Consider the following 23,110-nt stretch of genomic DNA (forward strand, 5'->3'; position numbering starts at 1 on the left):
AGGTGCATGACAGCCCGTTTTTCTCTGGGTGTCTTTTTTGAAAAGTGTACTCATTGATTTATTTTTGTTTAGTTGCAGTATTTACTGCCCTACATCTGTGTAACGGGAAACACTTGTACAGTACGTATTCATGGGAAACGCAGTGCTATCAGGCCTGCTGAATGAGCTAATATGTACATCTGTTCATAAAGGTCACTGGGGAGATATCCACAAGCCTATCCAGCCATAGCTAATCCCGTTAAGAGTTTAATCTTGTTACATTCCAACGAGTCATTTATCACATTCAGCACTACCTGTAAACTAACATCTATGGGACCAGTCAAGTGATTATAGAAAGCTGCAAGAATGTACAAACTCTTACATGTCTATCATTTCTAATATTTCTTACTGTGTAATATATCACAGGGTATTTTAATAATATATATTCCTCTATATTTTTGCTGGTCAGTGTGGATGGTGTGCTTGGTGTTATTGCTCATGTTCAAAATGGTGGCACAGTGCATGGTAGTGCAGTACATTGTAAAGTGCTGTATGTTCATAGGTGTTGTGTGTCTGAGTCCTATGTTTTTACTGTAGCTGCAAGTTGGCTCAGAACGGACTGAGATAGTGCTTTGGTACTGTTGAGTAGGTCACTGTACTGAGTAGCTCCCTGTGTGAACACTGTGTGCTCATTAGTCAAGTTCTCACCCCTGAAAGTGGCCTCCGGCTCTTTCCTAACCCCTCCTCACGCTGGTGCAGGAAGGATACATTTTGGCAGCCGGGCATCTGTACATAATGGGGCTCTGTTCCCGCAGACCACAGTATGTCACTAATACTGTACATCACTGACTCAATGCCAGTGACTGATGGTACTCTGGTCTACTTGGCAAGCAGAGCACTGTGCTAGTTCCTCACAACCTCAGAGCGTGTTTAGTGTTTCTTTCATTGAATGTTTCTACCCACAATGGCTGTGCCAGCTATGTAAATCTGCCTCCTGGTTCACCTGCTCTGTTCCCCTGCTCTGTCTGTTCCCCTGCTCTGTCTGTTCCCCTGTCCTGCTCTGTCCTGCTCTGTCTGTTCCCCTGCTCTGTCCTGCTCTGTCCTGCTCTGTCTGTTCCCCTGCTCTGTCCTGCTCTGTCCTGCTCTGTCTGTTCCCCTGCTCTGTCCTGCTCTGTCCTGCTCTGTCCTGCTCTGTCTGTTCTGTCTGTTCTGTCTGTTCCCCTGCTCGGTCCTGCTCTGTCTGTTCCCCTGCTCTGTCCTGCTCTGTCTGTTCCCCTGCTCTGTCCTGCTCTGTCTGTTGACCTGCTCTGTCTGTCTCCTCCCGCACAGAAACCTGGGGCTGGACATATACTCCGGGACCTATGCTCTGATTGGTGCAGCCGCCTTCCTGGGAGGTGCCGTCCGCATGACCATCAGCCTGACTGTCATTCTCATCGAATCGACCAATGAGATCACATACGGGCTGCCCATCATGATCACCCTCATGGTAGGTAGCTTTAAGATGGCTGATTTCACTTTCTTGCTCTTTCTCAAACAGAGCTGTGCTTTGCGATGTAGAAATATATCTGAGGACTTATTTGGTTTTATTTGGTTTTGAGTTTCCGGCATATGTGCTCATCTATTCTCACATATCCTTCAGGGCAACTTGCTTTAGGATGTTAGAAATGATAATTCATCAGAGAATACAACTGCCAAATAAGCAAGTACAAGATCTCATATATAATATGTAGACTAGCTCAGTGGTAATATTATTTGGTGTCATTCCTAACATACCTATAAGACCAGTCATCAGTCTGTATGGGGTGTTTGGCACCATGGTTAAGACAACCTTCCAAAAAAAAAAAAATATATATATATATATATAAAAATATATATATATGAAATGATTTTTTTGATCATTTAGTTGTTCCGCTGCACAGTGCCCTGTGAGAGTGTTCCAGTGTGTGTTGTTGATTGAGTTGTTGGTGAGAGTCTGCTGTCCCTGCGTTCAGGTGGCGAAGTGGACGGGCGATTTCTTCAACCACGGCATCTACGACATCCACATCCTGCTGAGGGGCGTCCCCCTGCTGGAGTGGGAGACCGAGGTGGAGATGGACAAGTGAGAGAGCGCCCCCTGCTGGTCTCCTCCAGTGACCGTGCTCCCTGACATGGGCTCCGCACTGCTTTAATGAAGGCCACACGCTCGGGAAATCTTAACTCAAAGCGTTCGGTGCTCTTTAAAATTTACATTTTCCCCGAGGTGCTTTCTAAAGCCACACGCTTTTTACAGTCTTCGTTCAGTTTCTCGTCTACGTGTTGTGTGCACGAAGACCTTAGGCATTATCCCGGATCAAACTACACACTTGATAATGGATACATCTTCATAATCTTGTGTTAAAAGACCTGTTCCTGATACAGCGCTCATTTTGAGGTCATCGCTTTACTCATGATATATGATGTGTTCTTCTCTACATTATTTTGCATTTAAGGGAGCGCAGCCTAGGGGCAGCCTGTAGCCTGTAGCCTGGTGGCTAGGTTGCTTGACTGGGACCCAGAAGTTTACTGGTTCAAACCAGTTTAACCACAATAGGATCGGTGCAGCAGCTTTTACTCCACATTACTCCAGGGGGAATTAGCCAAATCTTAGTCAAATCAACTGCAAGTCGCTTTGGATAAAAACGTCGGCTAAATAACCGTAATGCAGTGAAAAGGCTGTGGAAGTGTGGGGTCACGTCTGCCCTCTCCCCCCCCAGACTGACGGCCAGCGACATCATGGAGCCCAACCTGACGTACGTGTACCCCCACACACGTATCCAGTCCCTGGTGTGCATCCTGCGTACCACCGCCTACCACGCCTTCCCCGTGGTGACGGAGAACCGCGAGAACGAGAAGGAGTTCATGAAGGGCAACATCCTGGTCAGCAACAACATCCGCTTCAAGGTAACGCCGCCTGCGTCCAGCAGGGGGGGCGCAAGCTCCGTGCGCTGTCTGATCTACTCCTGAGATGGGAGTAGGTACAGTACAGCTTCGAATGTGCTGAATTTACACGCTGTACGTATTCATACTGTGCTGAATTTACACGCTGTACGTATTCATACTGTGCTGAATTTACACACTGTACAGACTTATACAGCTACTACAGTAAATTGACTACATATAGAACTAGACATCCAGTATGAGTGTGTGTGTGTGTGTGTGTGTGTGTGTGTATAAGTACTGAGCGAGCTGTGTGAGTGTGTGTGTGTGTGTGTGTGTGTATAAGTAGTGAGCGGGCCGTGTGTGTGTGTGTGTGTGTGAGTGTGAGTGTGTGTGAGTGTGTGAGTGTGTGAGTGTGTGTGAGTGTGTGTGTGTGTGTGTATAAGTCCTGAGCGGGCGTGTGTGTGTGTATAAGTACTGAGCGGGCGTGTGTGTGTGTATAAGTACTGAGCGGGCGTGTGTGTGTGTATAAGTACTGAGCGGGCGTGTGTGTGTGTATAAGTACTGAGCGGGCGTGTGTGTGTGTATAAGTACTGAGCGTGCGCTCTGGGCTCCTGCAGAAGAACACGGTGCTGACGCGCGCGGGGGAGCAGCGGCGCCGGTGTCAGTCCATGAAGTCGTACCCGTCCAGCGAGCTGCGCAACGTGTGTGACGAGCAGGGCGTGGCCCCGCCGGGCCAGGAGGGCCAGGAGGGCCAGGACATCCTGCAGCAGATGCTGGAGCGCAGGTTGGTCCTCCCGACGTGGCTGCAAGGCCTTCCGGAGCCATCCGCTGGTCTGGGCGTGTCCTCACTCTCTCTCGTTCTCCAGGCACGAGCCCTACCCGAACCTGTACCCGGACCAGTCCCCCAGCGAGGAGTGGACCATGGAGGAGCGCTTCCGACCTCTGACCTTCCACGGGCTGATCCTGCGCTCGCAGCTCGTCAATCTGCTCATCCGCGGCGTCTGCTACGCCGAGAACCAGTCGGTCAGTCTGTCATTCATCACGCAGAGACCGTGTGTAATCTGTTCGGCAGAGAGAGTCAGTCAGTCAGTCTGTCATTCATCTCGCACAGAGACCGTGTGTAATCTGTTCGGCAGAGAGAGCCAGTCAGTGTGTCATTTATCATGCACAGGAACCGTGGGTGATCTGTTAGGCAGAGAAACAGTCAGCTAGTGTGTAATCTGAAGGTCAGTGTTACGTATCTAATGTAGAGAAGTTAAATGTGTGTGTGTGTGTGTGTGTGTGTGTGTGTGTGTTTGTGTGTGCGTGTGCGTGTGCGCGCAGAGTGCCACTCAGCCCCGTCTCTCGTACGCTGAGATGACAGAGGATTATCCCCGCTTCCCAGACATCCATGATCTGGACCTGGCCCAGCTCAATCCTCGCATGATCGTGGTATGTTTCCACTCCCATCGCTCACTCACACAGAGTCCTTCTGTCAAACACAGGACCCAGTGATGCAGAACATACACTCTTGTTATGCACTGTGCACCTGTAAGGTGGACACCTTGGGTTCCAGTTTATCTCTACAGATGTACCCTTCAGCAAGATGCTGGAACTGATTTGTTTTAGCTGTATAAAGGGTTAATTCATACGCTCAAGATGAGTAGAGTAACATTTCACTCTTATTGGGTGTATATTAAAAGGAATTATATATTTCTTGAAAATATTTCCATTGCTTCTTTGTGTATTTAACCCTGATTATTACAGTTTGGCACTTTGATGAACATCGCTCTGGATATGACATTGCATTACATTAATGGCATTTGGCAGACGCTCTTATCCAGAGCGACGTACAACAAAGTGCAAAGTGCATACCCATACCCAAGGATAAGTGCGCTGAAAGACCCTAGAGGGAAGTACAATTTCAACTGCATGTGAGCGTCTGCCAAAATGCCTGTAATGTGATTTAATGATTTGATAAAGTGTGTCACACACACTCTTGTGTTTCAGGACGTCACCCCGTACATGAACCCTTGCCCCTACACTGTCTCCCCGAACACACACGTCTCCCAGGTGTTCAACCTGTTCAGGACCATGGGCCTACGGCACCTCCCGGTGGTCAACGCTGTGGGAGAGGTACATCTTTCTGTGAAAAGAGCGTGTCTGTACATCTGAGGAGAGAGCGTGTCTGTACATCTGAGGAGAGAGCGTGTCTGTACATCTGAGGAGAGAGCGTGTCTACATCTGAGGAGAGAGTGTGTCTGTACATCTGAGGAGAGAGCGTGTCTGTACATCTGAGGAGAGAGCGTGTCTGTACATCTGAGGAGAGAGCGTGTCTGTACATCTGAGGAGAGAGCGTGTCTGTACATCTGAGGAGAGAGCGTTTCTGTACATCTGAGGAGAGAGCGTGTCTGTACATCTGAGGAGAGAGCGTGTCTGTACATCTGAGGAGAGAGCGTTTCTGTACATCTGAGGAGAGAGCGTGTCTGTACATCTGAGGAGAGAGCGTGTCTGTACATCTGAGGAGAGCGTGTCTACATCTGAGGAGAGAGCGTGTCTGTACATCTGAGGAGAGAGCGTGTCTGTACATCTGAGGAGAGAGCGTGTCTGTACATCTGAGGAGAGAGCGTGTCTGTACATCTGAGGAGAGAGCGTGTCTACATCTGAGGAGAGAACGTGTCTGTACATCAGAGGAGAGAGCGTGTCTGTACATCTGAGAAGAGAGCGTGTCTGCATCTGAGGAGAGAGCGTGTCTGTACATCTGAGGAGAGAGCGTGTCTGTACATCTGAGGAGAGAGCGTTTCTGTACATCTGAGGAGAGAGCGTGTCTGTACATCTGAGGAGAGAGCGTGTCTGTACATCTGAGGAGAGCGTGTCTACATCTGAGGAGAGAGCGTGTCTGTACATCTGAGGAGAGAGCGTGTCTGTACATCTGAGGAGAGAGCGTGTCTGTACATCTGAGGAGAGAGCGTGTCTACATCTGAGGAGAGAACGTGTCTGTACATCAGAGGAGAGAGCGTGTCTGTACATCTGAGAAGAGAGCGTGTCTGCATCTGAGGAGAGAGCGTGTCTGTACATCTGAGGAGAGAGCGTGTGTACATCTGTGGAGAGTGTGTGTCTGTACATCTACAATAATGTGGTCCAAAGTTTCACACTACAATCTTGCTAATCAACAATTCAAAATACTGCTAGTGTTTTCTCTCGAGAGCTTTGTTAGATTCGTCCAGGCTGATCAGAGAAAGATTTGCATGGTTTCTGCTAGCTGTGTGACTGCTGTGGACATGAGTTTGCATACTTACTTTGCTTGAGGATCTATTTCTCACCTCTGCCCACACTGTACACACATTGGTTTCTAAAGCTTGTCAGCATTACAACCATGGTGGAAGCATTGCTTGAGGGGTGACCCTGTTTGTTGCCGTTTCAGATCGTGGGAATAATCACCAGACACAACCTGACCCACGAGTTCCTGCTGGCCAAACTCAGACAGCACTACATCACCATATGAAGACTAGTCTCCCGTCGGGCAGAAACACCCCTCGGCCCGGACCCTTAACCGGCCCGGTCCGGCCCAGCCAAGCTTTCCCGAACTTCTGTCATTCCCGTCGTCCGACACACCACAGTAACACAGGGAGGAATCGGGGGGATTCCACACAACGAGAACTCTGTGTTTCTTTCCACAAAGTCTCCAAGCACCACACTGAACGAGGCATTAAATTCAGTAACTACGCTTTATCAAATATGCTTTATCTACTATACTGTAGCACTTTTATTTTGAGATTTTAATGTTTTGGGGGATTTTTTTTTTTTTTATCAGTGTATGTTTAAGTGTATCTTGCACTATAACCATTTTTAACCAGTGACCTGTCCCGCCACAGTTTGTGTGAATGTTGTTTCGGTTCATTGAAAGCTCAGACGAGAACAGAGCCCACTAAAACGGTAAATCAGGGATGTGCCGTCTTACATAGACGGGGAAACAGGCATCACACTTGTCTGTTCAGTGCCTATATATGTATTGGACAGGCAGTTTGACCAGCTGCCTGAGCCCAAAGTAGTGATGGTTACCTAGAGCTGAGGGGAAAACCACTTTATAATATTAATTCCACCTGTGGGCAGCGGCCATTTTGAGTGACCAGTTTTATTCCTTTTGTGTCACCAAGATCAAAGAATCAATCAAAAGAAAAATCAATTATATTTAATGGTTTGCTTACCGTCTCATGAACTGGAAGGGATGCATCTCAGTGCTTTTAAACTATGTGGGAGCAATGTGAAGTTTATTTAATTTAATTTTTTTGCACACTTAACAACAAATGTAGAGGTATGCTCATTACGTGTAACTTGACACAATGTCGTTGGAAGGACCTTGAGGTTTGGGACCAGTTTTTGGGACCCTGTGACACACGACGGTGTGGAAGGACGTCCGTATCTGTCCCGCTGTTGGAATCCTGTAAGACCATGCTTGAGATTGGCGTCACCGCACCCTTGTGAGGCACACTTGGAGGTTGGACCAGTTAGACGCAGCGGAATTCGGAGGCAGGAAGTACTCGGTAGGAATTCTGCTAGCTATGGAGGGGTCCAGACGGATGTGTCTCGTTTCTGGAGGTACGGATGAGGACAGTGGTGTACCAATCATGCGACCAATGCCAGGAGGCAGAACAAAGGCTCATTTATTTATATTCTGAAGCATTTAATTTTGTGGGCATTGTGCTTATGGTATGCATAATATTATTTAAGAATTTTTATTGTGTATATTTTTATATGTTTTGCTATGAATTGAACTGGGATGTTCTTTTAGCAGGCCACCAGTAGCGTGACAAGGTGTGAATAAAGATCAAATCAATGGTTACGTCATGGATTGAGTTATTGCACATTACAAGCTAGGCAGTTTAGAGGTTATAAACTCTCACTTTAAGGCTGCATTTGCCTGTTCGTTTTAATCCTGTTATTTTGTGGAAACGTGAAACGGCAGGTTCTGCAATACGTGGATTTACGCTAAAGCCTATGTTATTTTCAGTGTTGGAGACCACAGGAATGTTTTGCCCAAAGACAGTGTGACATGGTTGTCATTGTGGAGATTGAGAGTTTGTAATGGTCTCTGTGCTGACCACAGAGAGACAGAGAGTGATAGAGAGATTAAGACATGGACCAGGATACAATGCCTCAGATTTGTTTCTTAGAAAAGCTGCTCTTTTGTGCGAGTGTAAAAAAGGCATCTGTCTTCGATGAATAAACTGAAGGAATGTGAAATGAATGGCTTGTATAGACGTTTGTGATGACAATCCCAGACGAGCCACAGACGGCAAAGTGGCAGCTCGCTCTGCGTAGCTGCGTAATGCATTCTGACGTAGCTAACCGACATGGAAACGCTCGAGGTGTGGCGCGACCCTATTTTCCGCTCATGAATAACTGTGGGAAGGCTGGTAGCGCGGACAGTAATTAAGAGGGTCGTTTTCCCGCTGTGGAAAATCGGGGTGCCGTGCCTCCGGGCCTCTCTCGCTCCGCACCGATGCACCTGTGAGCACCTGTGACCGATCGCCGAATTCCGCCGACGGACCGCGACGGTTAATCGGAGCTCGTCACGATGAGTCACAGGGGGAACTTCCAGCCACAGGAACTGTCAGCGGCGTGTTACAGTCTTCACTTCGCCTAGTTCAGCCTTTACTCCTGAGGCCGTTTCCTCTTTAGACCACGGTGCCGTTTCATCGGCACAGCACCCCTCTCAGTTTAGTCGCTCTAAATAGTCTCACTTAGACGGTTTCCCACACCTTTCCAAATCTCCTTGGCAACTACTGCACGCAGTTGACATTATTTTTGGGGACTAGTTTTTCCACTTAGTGTGTATAATTTGCATCTGTTGTTTTCTGCAGCATGGGACGTTCAGATAATTGTCACTAGTAGTCTTATTCGGTACGCTTCTGGATATTAAACACACCTGTAAACAGAAAAGTCAGGATTATGAAGCGTGTTTTTGAATTCTTGTTTTCCCTCATACATCTCTGAACAACATGGTGGTGGTAAGGGGGGAGGTGTGGGGGTGTTAGGACAATTTAGGAAATTTCACTTAAGTTAGCTAAAGAAAAGCGAGGATAATCCTGGTCAGTTGCATATAAAGTACTGTCCATAAAATGTCCATAATGGTGTCCATAATGTGAGAAATTCCTGTCACATTGTGGACCAGTGATCATCAAATCTGGACCTTGGTTCCAAATCCGCCCCTGGTTTTCTTTTCTTTCAGGTAATTAACTGAATAATTAGTGCTACTGATTGGGCAGACTGTCGTCACACCTGACACCCAAGTAAAGGGAGGGTGGAAAACCAGCAGGTCTCAGACCTGGAACCAATGGAACAGGTTGTATTACTTCTGATACTGCATTGAAATAAAGCCATACATTCCTTATCTGTGCTGTGGTCCCTGTTATGTTTTAATATTGAGACTACACAACGAACTAGCTTGATTATTTTCTTTTCTTTTTCTTATTTTATATATTATTATCAATGAAGGTATGTTATGTTATAAGAATAAGACAACAAAGAGAAACAATGGAATGATTTACCCTGACAAAACAATTCCAGACAGTGACCACTGTGGAAAAAATACTTCCTTCTGTAATGTCTGTGGAATTAATTTATATATTTATATTACTCCCAAGTCTTTTTCAACTTGAGCACATTGCAGTTTTGTACCACCCATAAAAGTAATTGTGCCTTATGTTTTTATTTCTCGCGTGTCCTTCACTTCTGTCTTTCATAAAAAACTTTTCTCTCATGTAGCCATGCTTTGCTGTACATATTGTCTTGGCAGTTAATCAATCAAGCAAAATGCATACAGCAAGCAGACAAATTAAATGTGATTTCTTGTCTTTAATTGTGAACTGTCCCAGTCATTTGAGCTGCATTTTATAGCATCACGGTGAAATTATACAGCCATCGGAGGAACTCGGTGGGTACTGAAATCACACCTGGCTCGATTAATCTTGCCAGCTGCTTTGAGCCAACCAAGAGGACCAGAAGGCAAGTTTGCACTTTTTTCCACACCAGACAAGCCCAGGAAAACATAGAAAAGTATTTGAATCGAAAACAATTACGTATTTGACCCAAATCTAACTGAAATCTTCCCCCTTGCTCTCCAGCCTTCTCTGCTTAGCAGCAAGGTCTCGGTGAGTGGATGTAATTAGAAGGGAAATTCACTCGACTGGTTCCTACAAAGTGTTTTGAATGTCAACAGATGGCTACCATCACTGACCACTGAACAGGGGTAGAGAATGAGACGGTGAAAGAGAGAGTGCATTTTTCATTTCTGAGCCTGAATTTGTGTCGTTTTCCCAGCGTGAAAATGGGAGCCGTGTCCTGTCCGCCTCTGTCCGCACCTGCACTGAGGAAAGGGGTTAACGCTCACCCTGACACTCCACCGGAATTGCGCCCTGCGTACGGTTCCACTCCCCCATAATTAGGAGGGATGCGAGAACGGCGCTCTTCCCACACCTTTACGTCGAGCACTAGCATCGGTATTCACGTGGACGGCAACAGCAATTTGTGGACACCAACATCAAATTGTGGAGCTCACGTCAAGGAGCGGAGGCGGTTGAGCGGGTGTTTCTGTAAGGACAGTTCGGCTAGATTAATCTTTCTCTATTACATCGTTCCACACTCAACCTGCTTAAAGGTGTTTGGTCTATTAAGTACCATCTGCAGTTGGGGAGTATAATGAGAAAAGTCACTCTAATGGCCTGTGCAATATTTCACAAGAACGTTGTGTGGTAAAGGAGATTAGGTGACTAACGCTTCCAGAACTTTAGAATAATGGCGAGTGCAGGTGGTGACAGTTTGTTCGTTTAATAGGCCTACCAGTCCAGAACTATGACCTCAATTATGGGCAAAGAGGACCATGGCTGGTTAATTAGCTGAATTGGGTGGCATAGTGCTGGGCAAAAAAATATATATATATATATCCCCATCAGCCATTTTCGGATTAAGATTGGACACCCCTGATCAAAGCAATTTGTTATAGGCAATTATGTGATCCCACAGAAGTCTAGACTTTTTTTCTTATGTTTTTAAAGGAGTAACATGGTGATTGGTCACACTTTCTAGGTTTTAATATGCAATTTGCACAAGAGGGCATTGAAGAAACACAATGAAATAGTGTATGAAATATATCCGTTCTTTAGTTTTGGAGAAGTAAGCGTTTTACATCTATCGTCCTATTTTCAACCGGTTGAGAATTTTTTTCTCGTAGTGCGTCACACGAGGATAACCACTCTCTTTATCCTTCCCTTATAACTCGTGACGCATGTTTGCGCCGCTGGCCTCCAGGCAAGATAATGCAAATATCTGACTAACGTTAGGTTCACTTAAATTAGAGTGCCTTGTAAGGACTATTACACCATTTCTGGTTATATAACGTTTGCTAGCTAGCTAGCTATTTTGCTTTCATAAGGACGTTGTACTTGTGCTTTTATGTTAACTTGGCTAGCTAGCTAGCAAAAATGATAATTTGGTAAGTCAGCGTCCTTACCATAGCTATCGATAGTTGATATACTAAGTTAGCTAGCTTGTGAAAATTTGAGCCCAAGTTGAGCGCATATGGAGGTAACAAACAGTGTGGAAAGTGGGAGCACAGTCTGTCAATCATAGCTAATTGGCAGTTCTCATTACCACGCCCAGACAGTTTGGGTGAACTTTTAGTGGGAAATTTAGCCTTGGGGGGAAAAAAAAGTGTAACATTCAACCACCATGTCACTCCTTTAACAGCCAAACTGGAGCAAACTCTGCACACTCACACTTTTCCTCTGAATAGTTGATGGTTCGTTGAGCAAATGTAATGTCACATGAAAATAGAGACACAGACACTAATGAAGCCCTGATTGGCGAAAGACCTGTTCATTAAATCACACATGTATCTGTTTCTAGGACTGTGGGCCTTGTTTATTTCCATCGCTAGTTTTAAAAAAGTCAAATCCACAATTACTTTATGTATAGCTTTGTATCCTAAAGTTCTTCCAAGGTTTGTACATTTAGTGCGCGTATCCCGACATTGGATAGAGAGCACGAGCAAAGACAAATCCATCACAGAGACAGTATGTTTTTTTTACATAACTCCAAAATCCACATTTTAATAAATATTTGATATCTGCAATAACTCATGGTACACTGAGGACATTGTTTAATGTGAAATGGATATATACATATCTGATCTACTCTTTTGACTTTTTGTAGCAAACCACACCAAATGACCGTTTTTTATTTATTTATTTTCCTCTCTCTCTCTCTCTCTCTCTCTCTCTCTCTCTCTCTCTTGTGCAAGTCAACTTTAGTTTAATGGCAGCAAAAGTAGAGAGCGAGTCTTTTTGGTGTTTGGACTGTAGTTGTGCAGCCTTCGCGGCGACACGCTACACTTTCCTGGTGTTACAGCCCAGTCCGCTGTAGGATCCGATCCGGTCCAGCCTCCCACCGAAGCAGGACTTGCTGCGCGTGGACATGAGCAAGTCCAGGAGCTGGCTCCTCTGAGCCTCGTACCCGTCTCCGGGGCCCCTCGGGTCTGACGGGAGCCCCTGTCCCCCCCTCTCTCTGTCCCAGTCCCGGCCAGGCTGGCCCTGTTTGGCCTCCTCCTCCTCCTCTGCCGTGGCGTCCTCGTAATCCCCAGGGCTGTTTGGGGCCTTCTCTCCGGCCAGCGTGTCCTCAAACTGCTCCAGCAAGCTCTGCAGAGAGAGACCGGGGTCACTGTTAGCATACGCCAACTATGCAGTCAGGGTAAAATCGTGTCATCGCAGGAATTCACATTCAAGTATCTAGCTAAGCCTATGGACATAGAAGTGGTTTTGTGTTGTGCTTCTTCTGCAGTATGTATTATTTCTTTCTTTTTTCCCCATTTGATTTGTGTGTGGGCAGAGCTTCTCAGTCATGTTTCCATCTTAATTCACGCAGTAATCTTGAGGAATTGAACATGAGCTTCAGCTTTGACTGAAATACACAAAATAGTATGCGTGAACAGAATCTACTCAAGTTCCTGGTGATATATTGCTGCTTTATCCTCAACCAATACTCAAGCTGGCCCTTTAAATTCAACAGCGAATCTGGATATGCGTTCAAAATTGTTAATCCACAACACAGTCCTCTGAAAAGTGTCATGTTTTGTTTTCTTTTCTCCTTTCAAAATCAGTCAAGGTCAGCATTCTAGAGCTCCACCTCTTTCAACTGCCAGTAGTGATGGTTACATCAGCATTACAATGTTCTCTTGAGAAGATTCTGAAACACATTTGTGCTCTTAAGCCTGAGAGGGTGCTGGAACTCATTCTATGCATGGCCTCAGTCAGAACTTTAACCTTGCTCTCTAAAACCCTAAATCTAAGTCCCCCGACTTCAGACCCCTCTGCTGACAATTATGGCTGCTCATTAGCTCTGAACCACATATTTTTCCTCTTACGGGCGTTCTGGCTACCACCTCAATGGTGTGTGCGAGGGGTTAACAATGCATTCCTGCCTAACCCATCCCTGTCAATCTCTCATCAGGGGGGGCTTAGGGCCGGGTCCTCGACGAGGGTTAACACACGCACAGACGGTGGGCACACCACAGGTCACCGACCACCACCACCACCATGTCAAACCTCTCTGGTTGACAAAACCCTCCCCAAAAAAAAGCCCTCCCTTACCTTCAGTCGGGCCAGGTCTTTGGCTGAGTACGCTCGGCTGGACAGGAGCGCCGTCACCATGGCCTGCTGGCAGAGCAGGACGAGGAGGAGTCCGGGGAGAATGATCTTCCTCATCACGAGCTGCGTCTTCTTGGCTCCGATGCCCGCCCCGTTCGCCCCGCTCCGTCTTTTATAGGCCGCCCGGGGGACCGTCTGGTGTCCTCAGCTCATCATTTCGGTAATTGTCCGGCGTGCATTCCGACACCTCCCGGAGATAACGGCGGTGGAAGATTTCCTTTTAAGTGGCTGATGTGCATGTGCTGATGAGCTCTCCGTGCATACTTGTGCTTGGAGAGGAGAGGAGAGGAGGAGGGGGGGGGAGGGGGGGATCGCAGGAAGCAGTATTGTGGGCCGAGCTCTGATGTGTTAGCACGGCACCGGGGAATGCGACTACGACACGCATACCTGGCTACTACACGCATACCTGACGTCGCTCGCATGCCAAGCTCCAAGTGGCCATACAACATGGCACAATTACCTCACCTCTAAACTAAAAATACCCCAGTGGGTTTAAGATGCTCTTGAGGAATATCGGATATGAGGCATCGGAAAAAGTGAATGGGTATGCCCCTAAAGCACAGCTCTTGGTCATCCTGTTGGTCATAGGTTCACCTTCGATTAACTTTGGCCTACATACATATATGAACAAGGTCAATTTTCAAATTTAAGCATATAGCCATTTTTTTAATTATGAATTATGCTTTGTTTTTTATGCTGTCTTGTTTCTGTGATTTTTTCTTGAATCAAATTATTAGTTTTTATGTGATGTACTAATTTGTGTTGTTTAGTAGAGGTGATGAACAAGGAGTCCTTCAGGGTTTTCTGTATCTCCCTGCAATATATACTGCTTACTACTTCCCTCATGTCTTTTCATACTTTTTACATTGTCCAAACTATTTAGGCAAAATTCATAAGTGCTTATAATGACATTGAAAGTCAAATATACAATCAAAGGGCAAACGGTGATTTGCATCAAATTGGAATTAGGGTCGTGCATAACTGAATGCATTTTATGTAGGACACGTGACCACGGAGAAGGAACAGTGGCATATGAATGTAGGCCCCTGTTCATGATTAAACGGCAGCTGCAGTTGTTAAAGTTTCACTCAAATAAATTGAATGTCAGTTAAAATAAATGGTTATAATTATAATCTCGGTTTCAAATGCATGGTTATCCTTCAGGGTTAAGGGATGGAAACCATGTTATACTTTATGATAACACTGCGTTGAGGTGTAATATTTGCTATTCGGTTTGTATTTTCTTTGTTTACTGAACCAGCCCGATTTTTTTTCGGTGTTGATCCATCATACTAATAGGCTATTGAAGTATTCTGTTCGTTTATTGTTCAGTTATATACATTCGTGATTAAATCAAGACTTTTGCTAAGTTGACTGTATGAGCTGTATGAGTTGAATGTTTAATCGCATCAGTAACGCTGAGATAGGCATACTCGGTCCTGAAAGCAAACACTTAAAAGCATGTTTTGGCAGCCGTTGCTCTGTCGCTCTCCAAGGTGCTGAGGGGACTTCGGTCTTTCAGTCGCTGTTGTGAGTGAGTAGGCCGAGTGTGCAGGCTCACGTCTTATATGTGTACTTGCACTTTGCAAGTAGGTGTACATTTATTTATTTCTCTGTTTGTTTGTTTGTTTGTTTGTTTGTTTATTAATGAAAAGCCCTAAAAAAACAGTAGATGAATAGTGATCAGCAGGAACAGCATATGGATCTTCTCATCTTTCTGTGTTATAAATAATTTATGGACACAGGTAATAATATTGTTACTAGTTCATTATTAATTGTAATATTGATGCATTATCAATATTTCCTGTTAGCGTAATACGCTTTTTAAATATGATGTTTACATACCCATGAATGCAACCCTACCAAACCCTTTCAAATTACGTTTTTCTTTTATTTTTATAAAAAATGTTTTGTTTTTTTCCTTTGTAATACAGCACAGAGTGATCTGGAATACAAGAGATGTTTGATAAAATATCAGCTTTTATTTCATTGTTAGAATTCTAATTTGAGTTACAGCACAGAAAAGGTCAGATGTAAATCACTTCGGATGTCCCAATGGAAATACAAAAGTACGCCATAAATAAAGTTCAATAAATATTTATTAATAAATACATATAAATAAATATCAAGTGTAAATCTTCCGATCTGTAATGACTCAGCAGACTCAGGTGTCCATCGTGTAAGACTTCCTTCTTCAATCTGAAAATATTGAGGGAATTAAATTAGCATGATCAGCGAAATGTTTCTGCTTCCGGTTCTCAAAGCAAAACTTCTTAATTCAACGATGAAAAAACAGGCATAATCATTGTTTCTGAACTGCAGAACATAAAATAGACAATTTGGTGATAATGGGAGGCAGGGGAGATCACTAAATTATTGTAATTTTACATTACCCGTCTTGTTGCTGTATACTACGTAAAGTATGTAATCAATTAAAGCTTTCTATCCAACAAACAGTGTGTATGGTTCGAACTTATTCCAGATCTACAATAGGAAGCACTGGTCGATCTGATGCAGGGCCTTCTTCATTGCCATAAATGTTCAATTGCAGACTTACTATTTTTGCCCAAGGTCTTGCATCCTAGGTTGGTCACGGAACCGATTCGGTCCATTTTACGACCAAAGCACCCAGAATATCTCTTTGATGAGGAGTTGCTACGGACAGCTTTCAGATCCTTGGCCGACAGAAACTTTTTGGCTTGGTCAATTGTGTCTTGAGGCTCATCGCTGCTTTGCTTCGCATAAGAGTTCTCTGACATCTGGGCCTGATACGGCGTGATCTCTCCTGTTTCAGGAATGGACTCTTCCAGTTGTTGAAGAAGCACCTGCAATGGAAGTTTGAAAAAACAATCAATTTATACACTGACTATTATTATTATTATTATTATTATTATTATTATTATTATTATTATTATTATTATTATTCATGTCGAGTCCGCCTATGGCAGGTGAAGGAACAGCCATTGTCGTATACAATGTATATTACTTGCATCTGCTGTCGGGTTTGTCGTTATTAGTCCACACAAAGTGTTTAGCCTACCTTTAAGACGTCCATGTCATCGTTGGTCCATTTGTCACTGTGCACAGGAAAAGCGCTGAAAAGCAGTGCATTCAAAAATAGCATTAAACAGAAAATTGAAATATTTGCTGGCTGCATCTTAACTCTAACTTTTTGATAGATATCTGTACGATTAAAATATGTTTGTTTTTAGCTTCTGTGAAGTTCTCGGGAATGTATTTTCGTCTCGTTTGCTCTTTGTCTCTGGCTACTGGCTGAGGACTGGGCCTTTTATACGTTTAACTCTGACACGGTTTGCTATTCTAGGAATTTGAGTTGCATACCATCACCTGATTTTGATAAGGAAAGCTGTCGGAAGTTATTCCTTTTTAAGTTTTGTTCTGTCATGTATGCAACATATCTGGGTACACTGTCGCTTCAGTCCTTTGTTTAGAAACGTTGTGTAGTCTGGAATGGGCTGAATTTTGGTGAGGTGATTCGTGTTAACTGCTGCCCCTCCCTATATGCTACTGTATTTGGTCATATAACAGTGAATGTGTGATTGAAGGGTGAACTTGAAGCTGAGATTGGTTCGTGGAAAGATTTTTCACCAGATATTTATTCTCAGAGTCATCCCATGAGCATGTCTCAGCATGGAATTTGTCTTCCAAAATCGGGAAGGAGGAACAAATTGCGTGATCATTTAACGGAGCTGCAGTGACGTCAGATTGAATTACTCTGACTGACAACAGACTACCTGTTCCAATGACAGCCTATATTATGAGTTTTTCCTGACAATTGATGTGTAGAAATGAAATCAATATATATTTCTCATTAACTTCGCCTTAGAAATAAATACAAGCATTTGCTGTGGAAAAAAATAAAGTTCAAATTTAGTGAAGGGATAGTTTTTTATTTAATTCAAGCCATAAAAATGTCACCCATTGAATATTCACTCTCATTTTGTGACAATTCATGTGTGGAACTGAAATAAAGTTATATGTGCCCTTATCTTTGTTTTTTAAATAAATGCAAGCACTGGCAGAGACATGTAAGTATTTTAATGGCTCATTTTGATTTAATGAAGGCCATATACGGGGTGTTTCCCATTGAACATTCACACGTGAAAAACAACTTTTAATACTGTCTAACTCCTATTCAAGGTTAGACTTGTAGCTATATCATAAAGTAGGGAAATAAAAGTGCTTTGTGGGCATAATACATACCGCAGGGGAGACCTGGGATTGTTGTAACATTGGGTTACTTGCAACACCATCAATTGGACCAAAAGGGATGAGTTGTGGTAATGTGTGAAATAATGTGTGTTTCAAGTGTTAAACACACTGTTACAGTATATTGGTTTGGAAAGAGATTTAAACTATAAACAACATTTAAGCACACAAAGTATGATTTTATGTTTGAAAACAGGGGAACTGAGAAAAGTAGAAAATAATTGAATCTGGGTGATGAATACATTAAAATTAAATCTTGCCTGCCAAAATTCATGACTTCGTAAGTCTTCATAAATTTTCATGAATTTACGTATTACAAAGGCTATAAGGCCCATATAGAAACAACATGAAATGTCCAACAAAATACAAAACAACTATAGCATGTAAATATTGGTTTATTATTGAATTAATTATATATGGTTGGTGACAAGCAGTGTAGTGTGTTTTGTGAGGAAATCATTTCACCTGAATTCACTTACTTGTAGGCTTAATTTTCCATACAGTGGTATGATGCCATCGTTAATACCTCTAACCCATAAATGTCAGTGTTTATTTTCTGCATACGTTACATTATAATAATTTACCTCACCCTTTTGTCCAAGGCGACTTACAGTTGATTAGACTAAGCAGGGGCCAATCCCCCCTGAAGCAATGTGATTAAGGGCTTTGCTCAACAACTGCTCGTGATCATACTGTGGCTACACCGGGGAATGAACCACCGACCTTCCAGGTCCCAGTCACGCACCTTAGCCATTAGGCTACAGGCTGCCCCATATTATTGGACCATTAATATACACACAATAATAATAATAGTCAAATGGTCAGTATCAGAAATTTGATGGATTAAAGCACTAAATATACAAAAAACTGTTGATTAAAAGTAGTTTATTATAAATATTTCAGTACACATATACAGTTTAAAGTAGAAAACTATAAGACAATAAACACAGGTGGATTCTTTCAATTCTGTACAAACATTCAAAGCGAATATTGGCAAAGGAAAATATCACTCTCTTTGGAAGTCTAGCCAGAAGAAAAATACTAATAAATGCACAACCCTGTGGTATTCAATCTTTCGATCTTCAGTCAGTCCATTTCAGAATCTCTGCACAAATTAACTCATGAAATTGTTGACAATGCTTCCGCTTGGAGAAGGGGACGTGACTATAAATATGAACTGCAAATGAACAAAATACATTAGATTGCATCATTGTACTGGAAAAGTTTAATTTGTCATTATGTTTCCCCCAACGTAGGACTCAAAGGGACTGCTGTCGCCGTATAGTCTTGGTAGCCGTATTGTCAGCGTCGTTGGAGATCAATTCCCAAATATCTTCTTCTTGTTACCTGGAGGAGGATAAGATCGTAATGTTGACACAATGAAATTTATATGGAATACTTTACCGAGGCGTAATTAGTGTCAATTGGGAAAGTATTAGATTCTACCAAGCATATTGATTAAAGATGGGAATAAGTATCAAACTCTCGGGCGCAATTTATTTGTATTTATTTCATACGCCGATAGGATGTAGATAGACTGGTGTCTGTTAAATGACATTTCCATATAGTCTGTTTTACATGTATTTCGCAGCAAAGAACACAGTGCACAAGTGACTGTACATTGTGTACGTGAAATGGCAAACTCCGCGGTAACCGACATTACAACTGCAGGATATTTGAGCGGTGAAGTCCAATACAGCTACATAAGAGACTGACATAGAGTTTTATAACCCTCAGGAGGAAATAACTCGTATCAATCTCTATTATATATCTGTATTTGGCTTTACCATCCAAATATCCAGCAGTTTTAACGTCAGTTACCATGGAATTATCCACATGACTTTGACAGTTAGGCCTACCAGTTTTCACAGTGTTGCATCCAAGTCCACTCCAGGAGCCGATTCTGTCCATCCTGGTACCGAAACAGCTGTTGAAGGATTTGGCCGTTTTTGTCAAGCCAGCCAGATCCCTGAACCGTGACCTCAAGCCGTTTTCTGGGGCAATTCTGTCGGCTATATTCAGGATCAGGTTCTCTTCACTTTGACGGAGAGCGTCGGGTGAAAGTCCCGCGTCTTCTTCCTCAGCATCCGTTTTTACGTCTTCAGATTCGGGGTAAACATCAGGTTCCTCGTTGGATGGCAACCTCTCTTCTAGTCGCTGTATTAGGTCCTGTTGTGGTTATGGAAAAGGGCAGGGTCAAACGTGTGACAGTGATCCTGAGCTTGAAATAAAAACATTCCCGTATAGTCAGATGAGGGACGTTTATGTGACACGTTTGAGTGGTGTCCTGAAAGCTCCAGTAGGCAGCCTGTTGTATAAATGTGTAATATTGAAAATGTGTTTCCCTGCTTAAAGTCATCTACTAAAATACACCGTTGAGTTTACTCGTAATTACTGTGGTTTAAATAAAATAAAAATGTCATACACATGCGTGCGTGCGTGCGTGCATGCACTTACCTTCAGACTTTCCAATTCCTGGACATTGTAACTGTTGATCAAAGGATTTGCCCCCACCGTAGTTTGTATTAGGGCCAGTATAAAACATCCAAAGTAAATGCCTGACTTTGCCATTCTGTGACGATCCTGTGAAGACTATGGGTCTTTCAAGTGTATGCGCGACACGCCGTTCGAGGTTTTTGTGAGCCAGCGGCAGTGTACTCCTTCTATATATATTCAGCGACATGTCCGTATCTTTCACGCCTTGTTATGACAGAATTCATCTTGACATTCTGTCACCTCCGTATTGATACGAGCGCCGGTGGCTGCTCCGGGCGCACTGCCTTTTAAGATAATATTCGGACCGGACTGAGTTCTGATACACACAGAGCTTGCCTATTGGGGACATGGGAGACCGTTTGCCAACTTCAAAATTTAAATATGTGGGCAATGGTTACAGAAGCCTCGTGATGATGATGATGATGATGATGATGATGATGATGATGATGATAATGATGGTGGTGGGGGGGTCATGGTGAATATGAATACGCAATACGAAAGTGCAAATCCACAACCTCATTCTTGGTGTAAAACTGAAGTCATTCTCTCGCTATTGCGACCTCACGCCCCGTCAAGTCTCCACGGTAACCAACACACAGACGTATATGACGGGAGAAGGCTTTACAGTTTTCCTAGAGCGCACAAATACGATTCCTATCGAGTTAGCTGAACACCAGGATTACATTATTGCTAATTCTGAATAAACAGTATTTTTAATTCTGTACAAGTGTTTTGAATCACCAGCAGTATAATGAATAAAGTTTGGGGGGGGGGGTGTATGTGACTACGATTTCAGTGGAGTTTATCCATTCGTCATGTCCGGTCAAATGTCATTTTTAAGGAAATGTATTTGACTGAGCGTCTTACAAAATGTGATATTAAATATCTGTGATTATGACCGAGCATAGTGTTCAATAGCCTAATAGAGACTGAATTACAGGCTACAATTAAAACTTTCCACCATCCACTCAAGCATCCACTAAAGCAAAGTATTTATTGCGCTTCCAATTTCATAGCTGCTATTGACTGTTTGAATACTTCATATGCTACAATAAAATAGATAAAACACCAATAGAGCAGTCAAACATTTATTTGAAAATATGTATATTTATTTCGAAACAGTTTCCATTCGACAGCAAAAGCACAAAATGTCTCTTAAATAAATAATATTATCCATAAATACTATTGTAAACGTTAATGCAGTTATTTCTGGGTTGAAGAGGTACGTCCTATCCGAAGAGTTCAAGTAAGGGGAGATTCCTGTGCACTCGTCCAGCTCCATCAGACCTGTGGAAACAGGGGAAAGTTTACTCATTACAATTTATCAAGCATAAATTACATGCTTTACTTCTTCAGAGCGTTATAATGGCTACATTAGTAAGTTAGTATTCATTCGTATTGTGCGTTACTGACCTATGTGATACTAATTGTCATGTAGCCTATCTAAAACAACAAATTAAAAGACATTATCAAATGGACATCGATCAGCGCATCGAATCTGTTACATTAGTAATTACCTAACTAATCATAATCAGTTTCGTCGCTCTCTCAGCGAAATACTGTGCCACACATAGCGCACCTACCACTTAACAGCCTAGTCCGCTAAACGAGCCAATCCTTTCGAGTCGGACGCCAAAGCAGCTCCGTAGACCTCCTTTCTTGAATCTGCTCCAGGAGCGCTTGGAGGATGACAGGATGTCATTCAGGAGGCGAGCGAGTGCGTTCTCCTTCGACGAGAGCGCAGCATCTCTTGAACTTGGGTCCCAGGAATGCACGGACGCCTTGGTGAAGGCTGCATTCTCCGCGTTCACTTCTTTCCCCTGCACTTCCGCCTCTTCCGAGTCGAGATAGGGCGCATTCCTCTCTTCTTCCAGGAGCTCCTTGAGGCTCTGTCGGAGTAACGGCAGACACATTAATTGAAATAGCCCGATTGCCAATTAACAATGCAGGGCGTGCCTCGTTGAATGGATTAATGTACTTTAAATTGGAAAGCAAACTTCCATATTTAAGGATTAAACTCTATAGTAGTTTATAGTTTTCTTCTTTCTACCGTATTCCAACATTGTAGTTGGAGATTAAAATATGAATATTTGAGTAAAATATGCCATAAAAAAAGAATGCTTATCCTGTTCAGTTCATCTGCTGCGAGCAGTTGCCATCCAGTTTCAAAAGTTAAATCAGCATAAGCAGCAAGAACAGTGATATAACTGTTCCATAAAAATTATAAGTATACATTATTATAACAGGTTAGTAATATTGTAATGTGAGGTAAACATACCTGCAAACTGGACAATGGTTTGCCTCCAGCCAGGTTTAAAAACAGCAATGACGAGATGCAATAAATAGTGATGTTTGATATCATAGCTGAAGCGCGCTAGTTCGTTTGCAGCTTTTTGCTCAGTGCGGAGGGGATCTGATGGCTGTGTGGTTCTACGAAATTCTCTCCCCGCTCCTTTGGTAGAGAGTCGACCGCAGGTGCGCTTTTATATCTGTGGTGGATTTCGTCACGGAGACCTAAGAAAATATCAACCAAAATCTAAGCCGAGGAGGAGAGGACCAGTCATTGGGATTAGAGTTAATTAGTCATGGAAATTTCTCAACGGACACACCCTAGTATTGTTGAGGGATTCGTTATCCTAATGAACCAATTTGCCATATTCTTGTCGTCGTAGCTTATTATAGTTTCACGAGAACGTGACACTCGAGAGAAAGACCTACATTCTGATCATCTTCAAATGTGTACAGTCACAACAGTTTTGATGAACATATATGATATTGTCTTGTACAGTTTATTTTGGTTTTGTCTCCATCCTCCGCATTCTGCG

The 23,110-nt window shown here is 43.4% G+C and overlaps 5 protein-coding genes across 5 annotated transcripts in view; 1 reads left to right on the plus strand and 4 right to left on the minus strand.

The window, feature by feature from the left end:
• Positions 1-9,250, plus strand: part of clcn6 (chloride channel 6) — a 21,178-nt gene extending 11,928 nt beyond the window's left edge. Inside the window, exons 16-23 of the mRNA XM_061257558.1 lie at positions 1,309-1,465; positions 1,971-2,077; positions 2,712-2,898; positions 3,495-3,661; positions 3,744-3,900; positions 4,201-4,308; positions 4,867-4,992; positions 6,281-9,250. Of these exons, the coding sequence (XP_061113542.1) occupies positions 1,309-1,465; positions 1,971-2,077; positions 2,712-2,898; positions 3,495-3,661; positions 3,744-3,900; positions 4,201-4,308; positions 4,867-4,992; positions 6,281-6,361 (1,090 nt within the window). The 3' untranslated portion in view covers positions 6,362-9,250. The remainder of the gene's footprint in view (positions 1-1,308; positions 1,466-1,970; positions 2,078-2,711; positions 2,899-3,494; positions 3,662-3,743; positions 3,901-4,200; positions 4,309-4,866; positions 4,993-6,280) is intronic.
• A 2,992-nt stretch (positions 9,251-12,242) lies between these two features.
• LOC133139552 (natriuretic peptides A-like) lies at positions 12,243-13,627 on the minus strand. The gene is made up of 2 exons (XM_061259123.1): positions 13,503-13,627; positions 12,243-12,551 (listed from the first exon to the last, which is right to left on the minus strand). The coding sequence occupies exons 1-2, from the start codon at positions 13,614-13,616 to the stop codon at positions 12,243-12,245; spliced, it is 423 nt and encodes a 140-aa protein (XP_061115107.1). The 5' UTR covers positions 13,617-13,627.
• Positions 13,628-16,084: 2,457 nt separating this feature from the next.
• Positions 16,085-16,716, minus strand: LOC133139553 (brain natriuretic peptide-like). Its single transcript, XM_061259124.1, has 2 exons — positions 16,600-16,716; positions 16,085-16,384 (listed from the first exon to the last, which is right to left on the minus strand). Exons 1-2 carry the CDS (start codon positions 16,714-16,716, stop codon positions 16,085-16,087), a joined length of 417 nt encoding a protein of 138 aa, XP_061115108.1.
• Positions 16,717-19,101: 2,385 nt separating this feature from the next.
• On the minus strand, positions 19,102-20,360 carry LOC133139381 (ventricular natriuretic peptide-like). The gene is made up of 3 exons (XM_061258873.1): positions 20,247-20,360; positions 19,649-19,958; positions 19,102-19,136 (listed from the first exon to the last, which is right to left on the minus strand). Exons 1-3 carry the CDS (start codon positions 20,358-20,360, stop codon positions 19,108-19,110), a joined length of 453 nt encoding a protein of 150 aa, XP_061114857.1. The 3' UTR covers positions 19,102-19,107.
• Positions 20,361-21,359: 999 nt separating this feature from the next.
• Positions 21,360-22,728, minus strand: LOC133139619 (C-type natriuretic peptide 3-like). The gene is made up of 3 exons (XM_061259209.1): positions 22,564-22,728; positions 21,869-22,174; positions 21,360-21,572 (listed from the first exon to the last, which is right to left on the minus strand). The coding sequence occupies exons 1-2, from the start codon at positions 22,645-22,647 to the stop codon at positions 21,872-21,874; spliced, it is 387 nt and encodes a 128-aa protein (XP_061115193.1). The 5' UTR covers positions 22,648-22,728; the 3' UTR covers positions 21,360-21,572; positions 21,869-21,871.
• Between the last annotated feature and the right edge of the window lie 382 nt (positions 22,729-23,110).

Source organism: Conger conger, chromosome 10, assembly GCF_963514075.1.
Source record: "Conger conger chromosome 10, fConCon1.1, whole genome shotgun sequence".
Taxonomy (NCBI): Eukaryota; Metazoa; Chordata; class Actinopteri; order Anguilliformes; family Congridae; genus Conger; species Conger conger.

Bases quoted from the DNA above. Each gene is read 5' to 3' on its own strand.
- LOC133139552 (XM_061259123.1), bottom strand. From the start codon at position 13,616: ATGAGGAAGATCATTCTCCCCGGACTCCTCCTCGTCCTGCTCTGCCAG. The intron at 12,552-13,502 runs GTAAGGGAGGGC...CTCTCTCTGCAG, and splicing joins AAGACCTGGCCCGACTGAAG to AGCTTGCTGGAGCAGTTTGA.
- LOC133139619 (XM_061259209.1), bottom strand. From the start codon at position 22,647: ATGATATCAAACATCACTATTTATTGCATCTCGTCATTGCTGTTTTTA. The intron at 22,175-22,563 runs GTATGTTTACCT...TTACTCCGACAG, and splicing joins AACCATTGTCCAGTTTGCAG to AGCCTCAAGGAGCTCCTGGA.
- LOC133139381 (XM_061258873.1), bottom strand. From the start codon at position 20,360: ATGGCAAAGTCAGGCATTTACTTTGGATGTTTTATACTGGCCCTAATA. The intron at 19,959-20,246 runs GTAAGTGCATGC...TAACCACAACAG, and splicing joins AGGAATTGGAAAGTCTGAAG to GACCTAATACAGCGACTAGA. The intron at 19,137-19,648 runs GTAGGCCTAACT...ATCCTCCTCCAG, and splicing joins ATGCAACACTGTGAAAACTG to GTAACAAGAAGAAGATATTT.
- LOC133139553 (XM_061259124.1), bottom strand. From the start codon at position 16,716: ATGCAGCCAGCAAATATTTCAATTTTCTGTTTAATGCTATTTTTGAAT. The intron at 16,385-16,599 runs GTAGGCTAAACA...CTTCCATTGCAG, and splicing joins ATGACATGGACGTCTTAAAG to GTGCTTCTTCAACAACTGGA.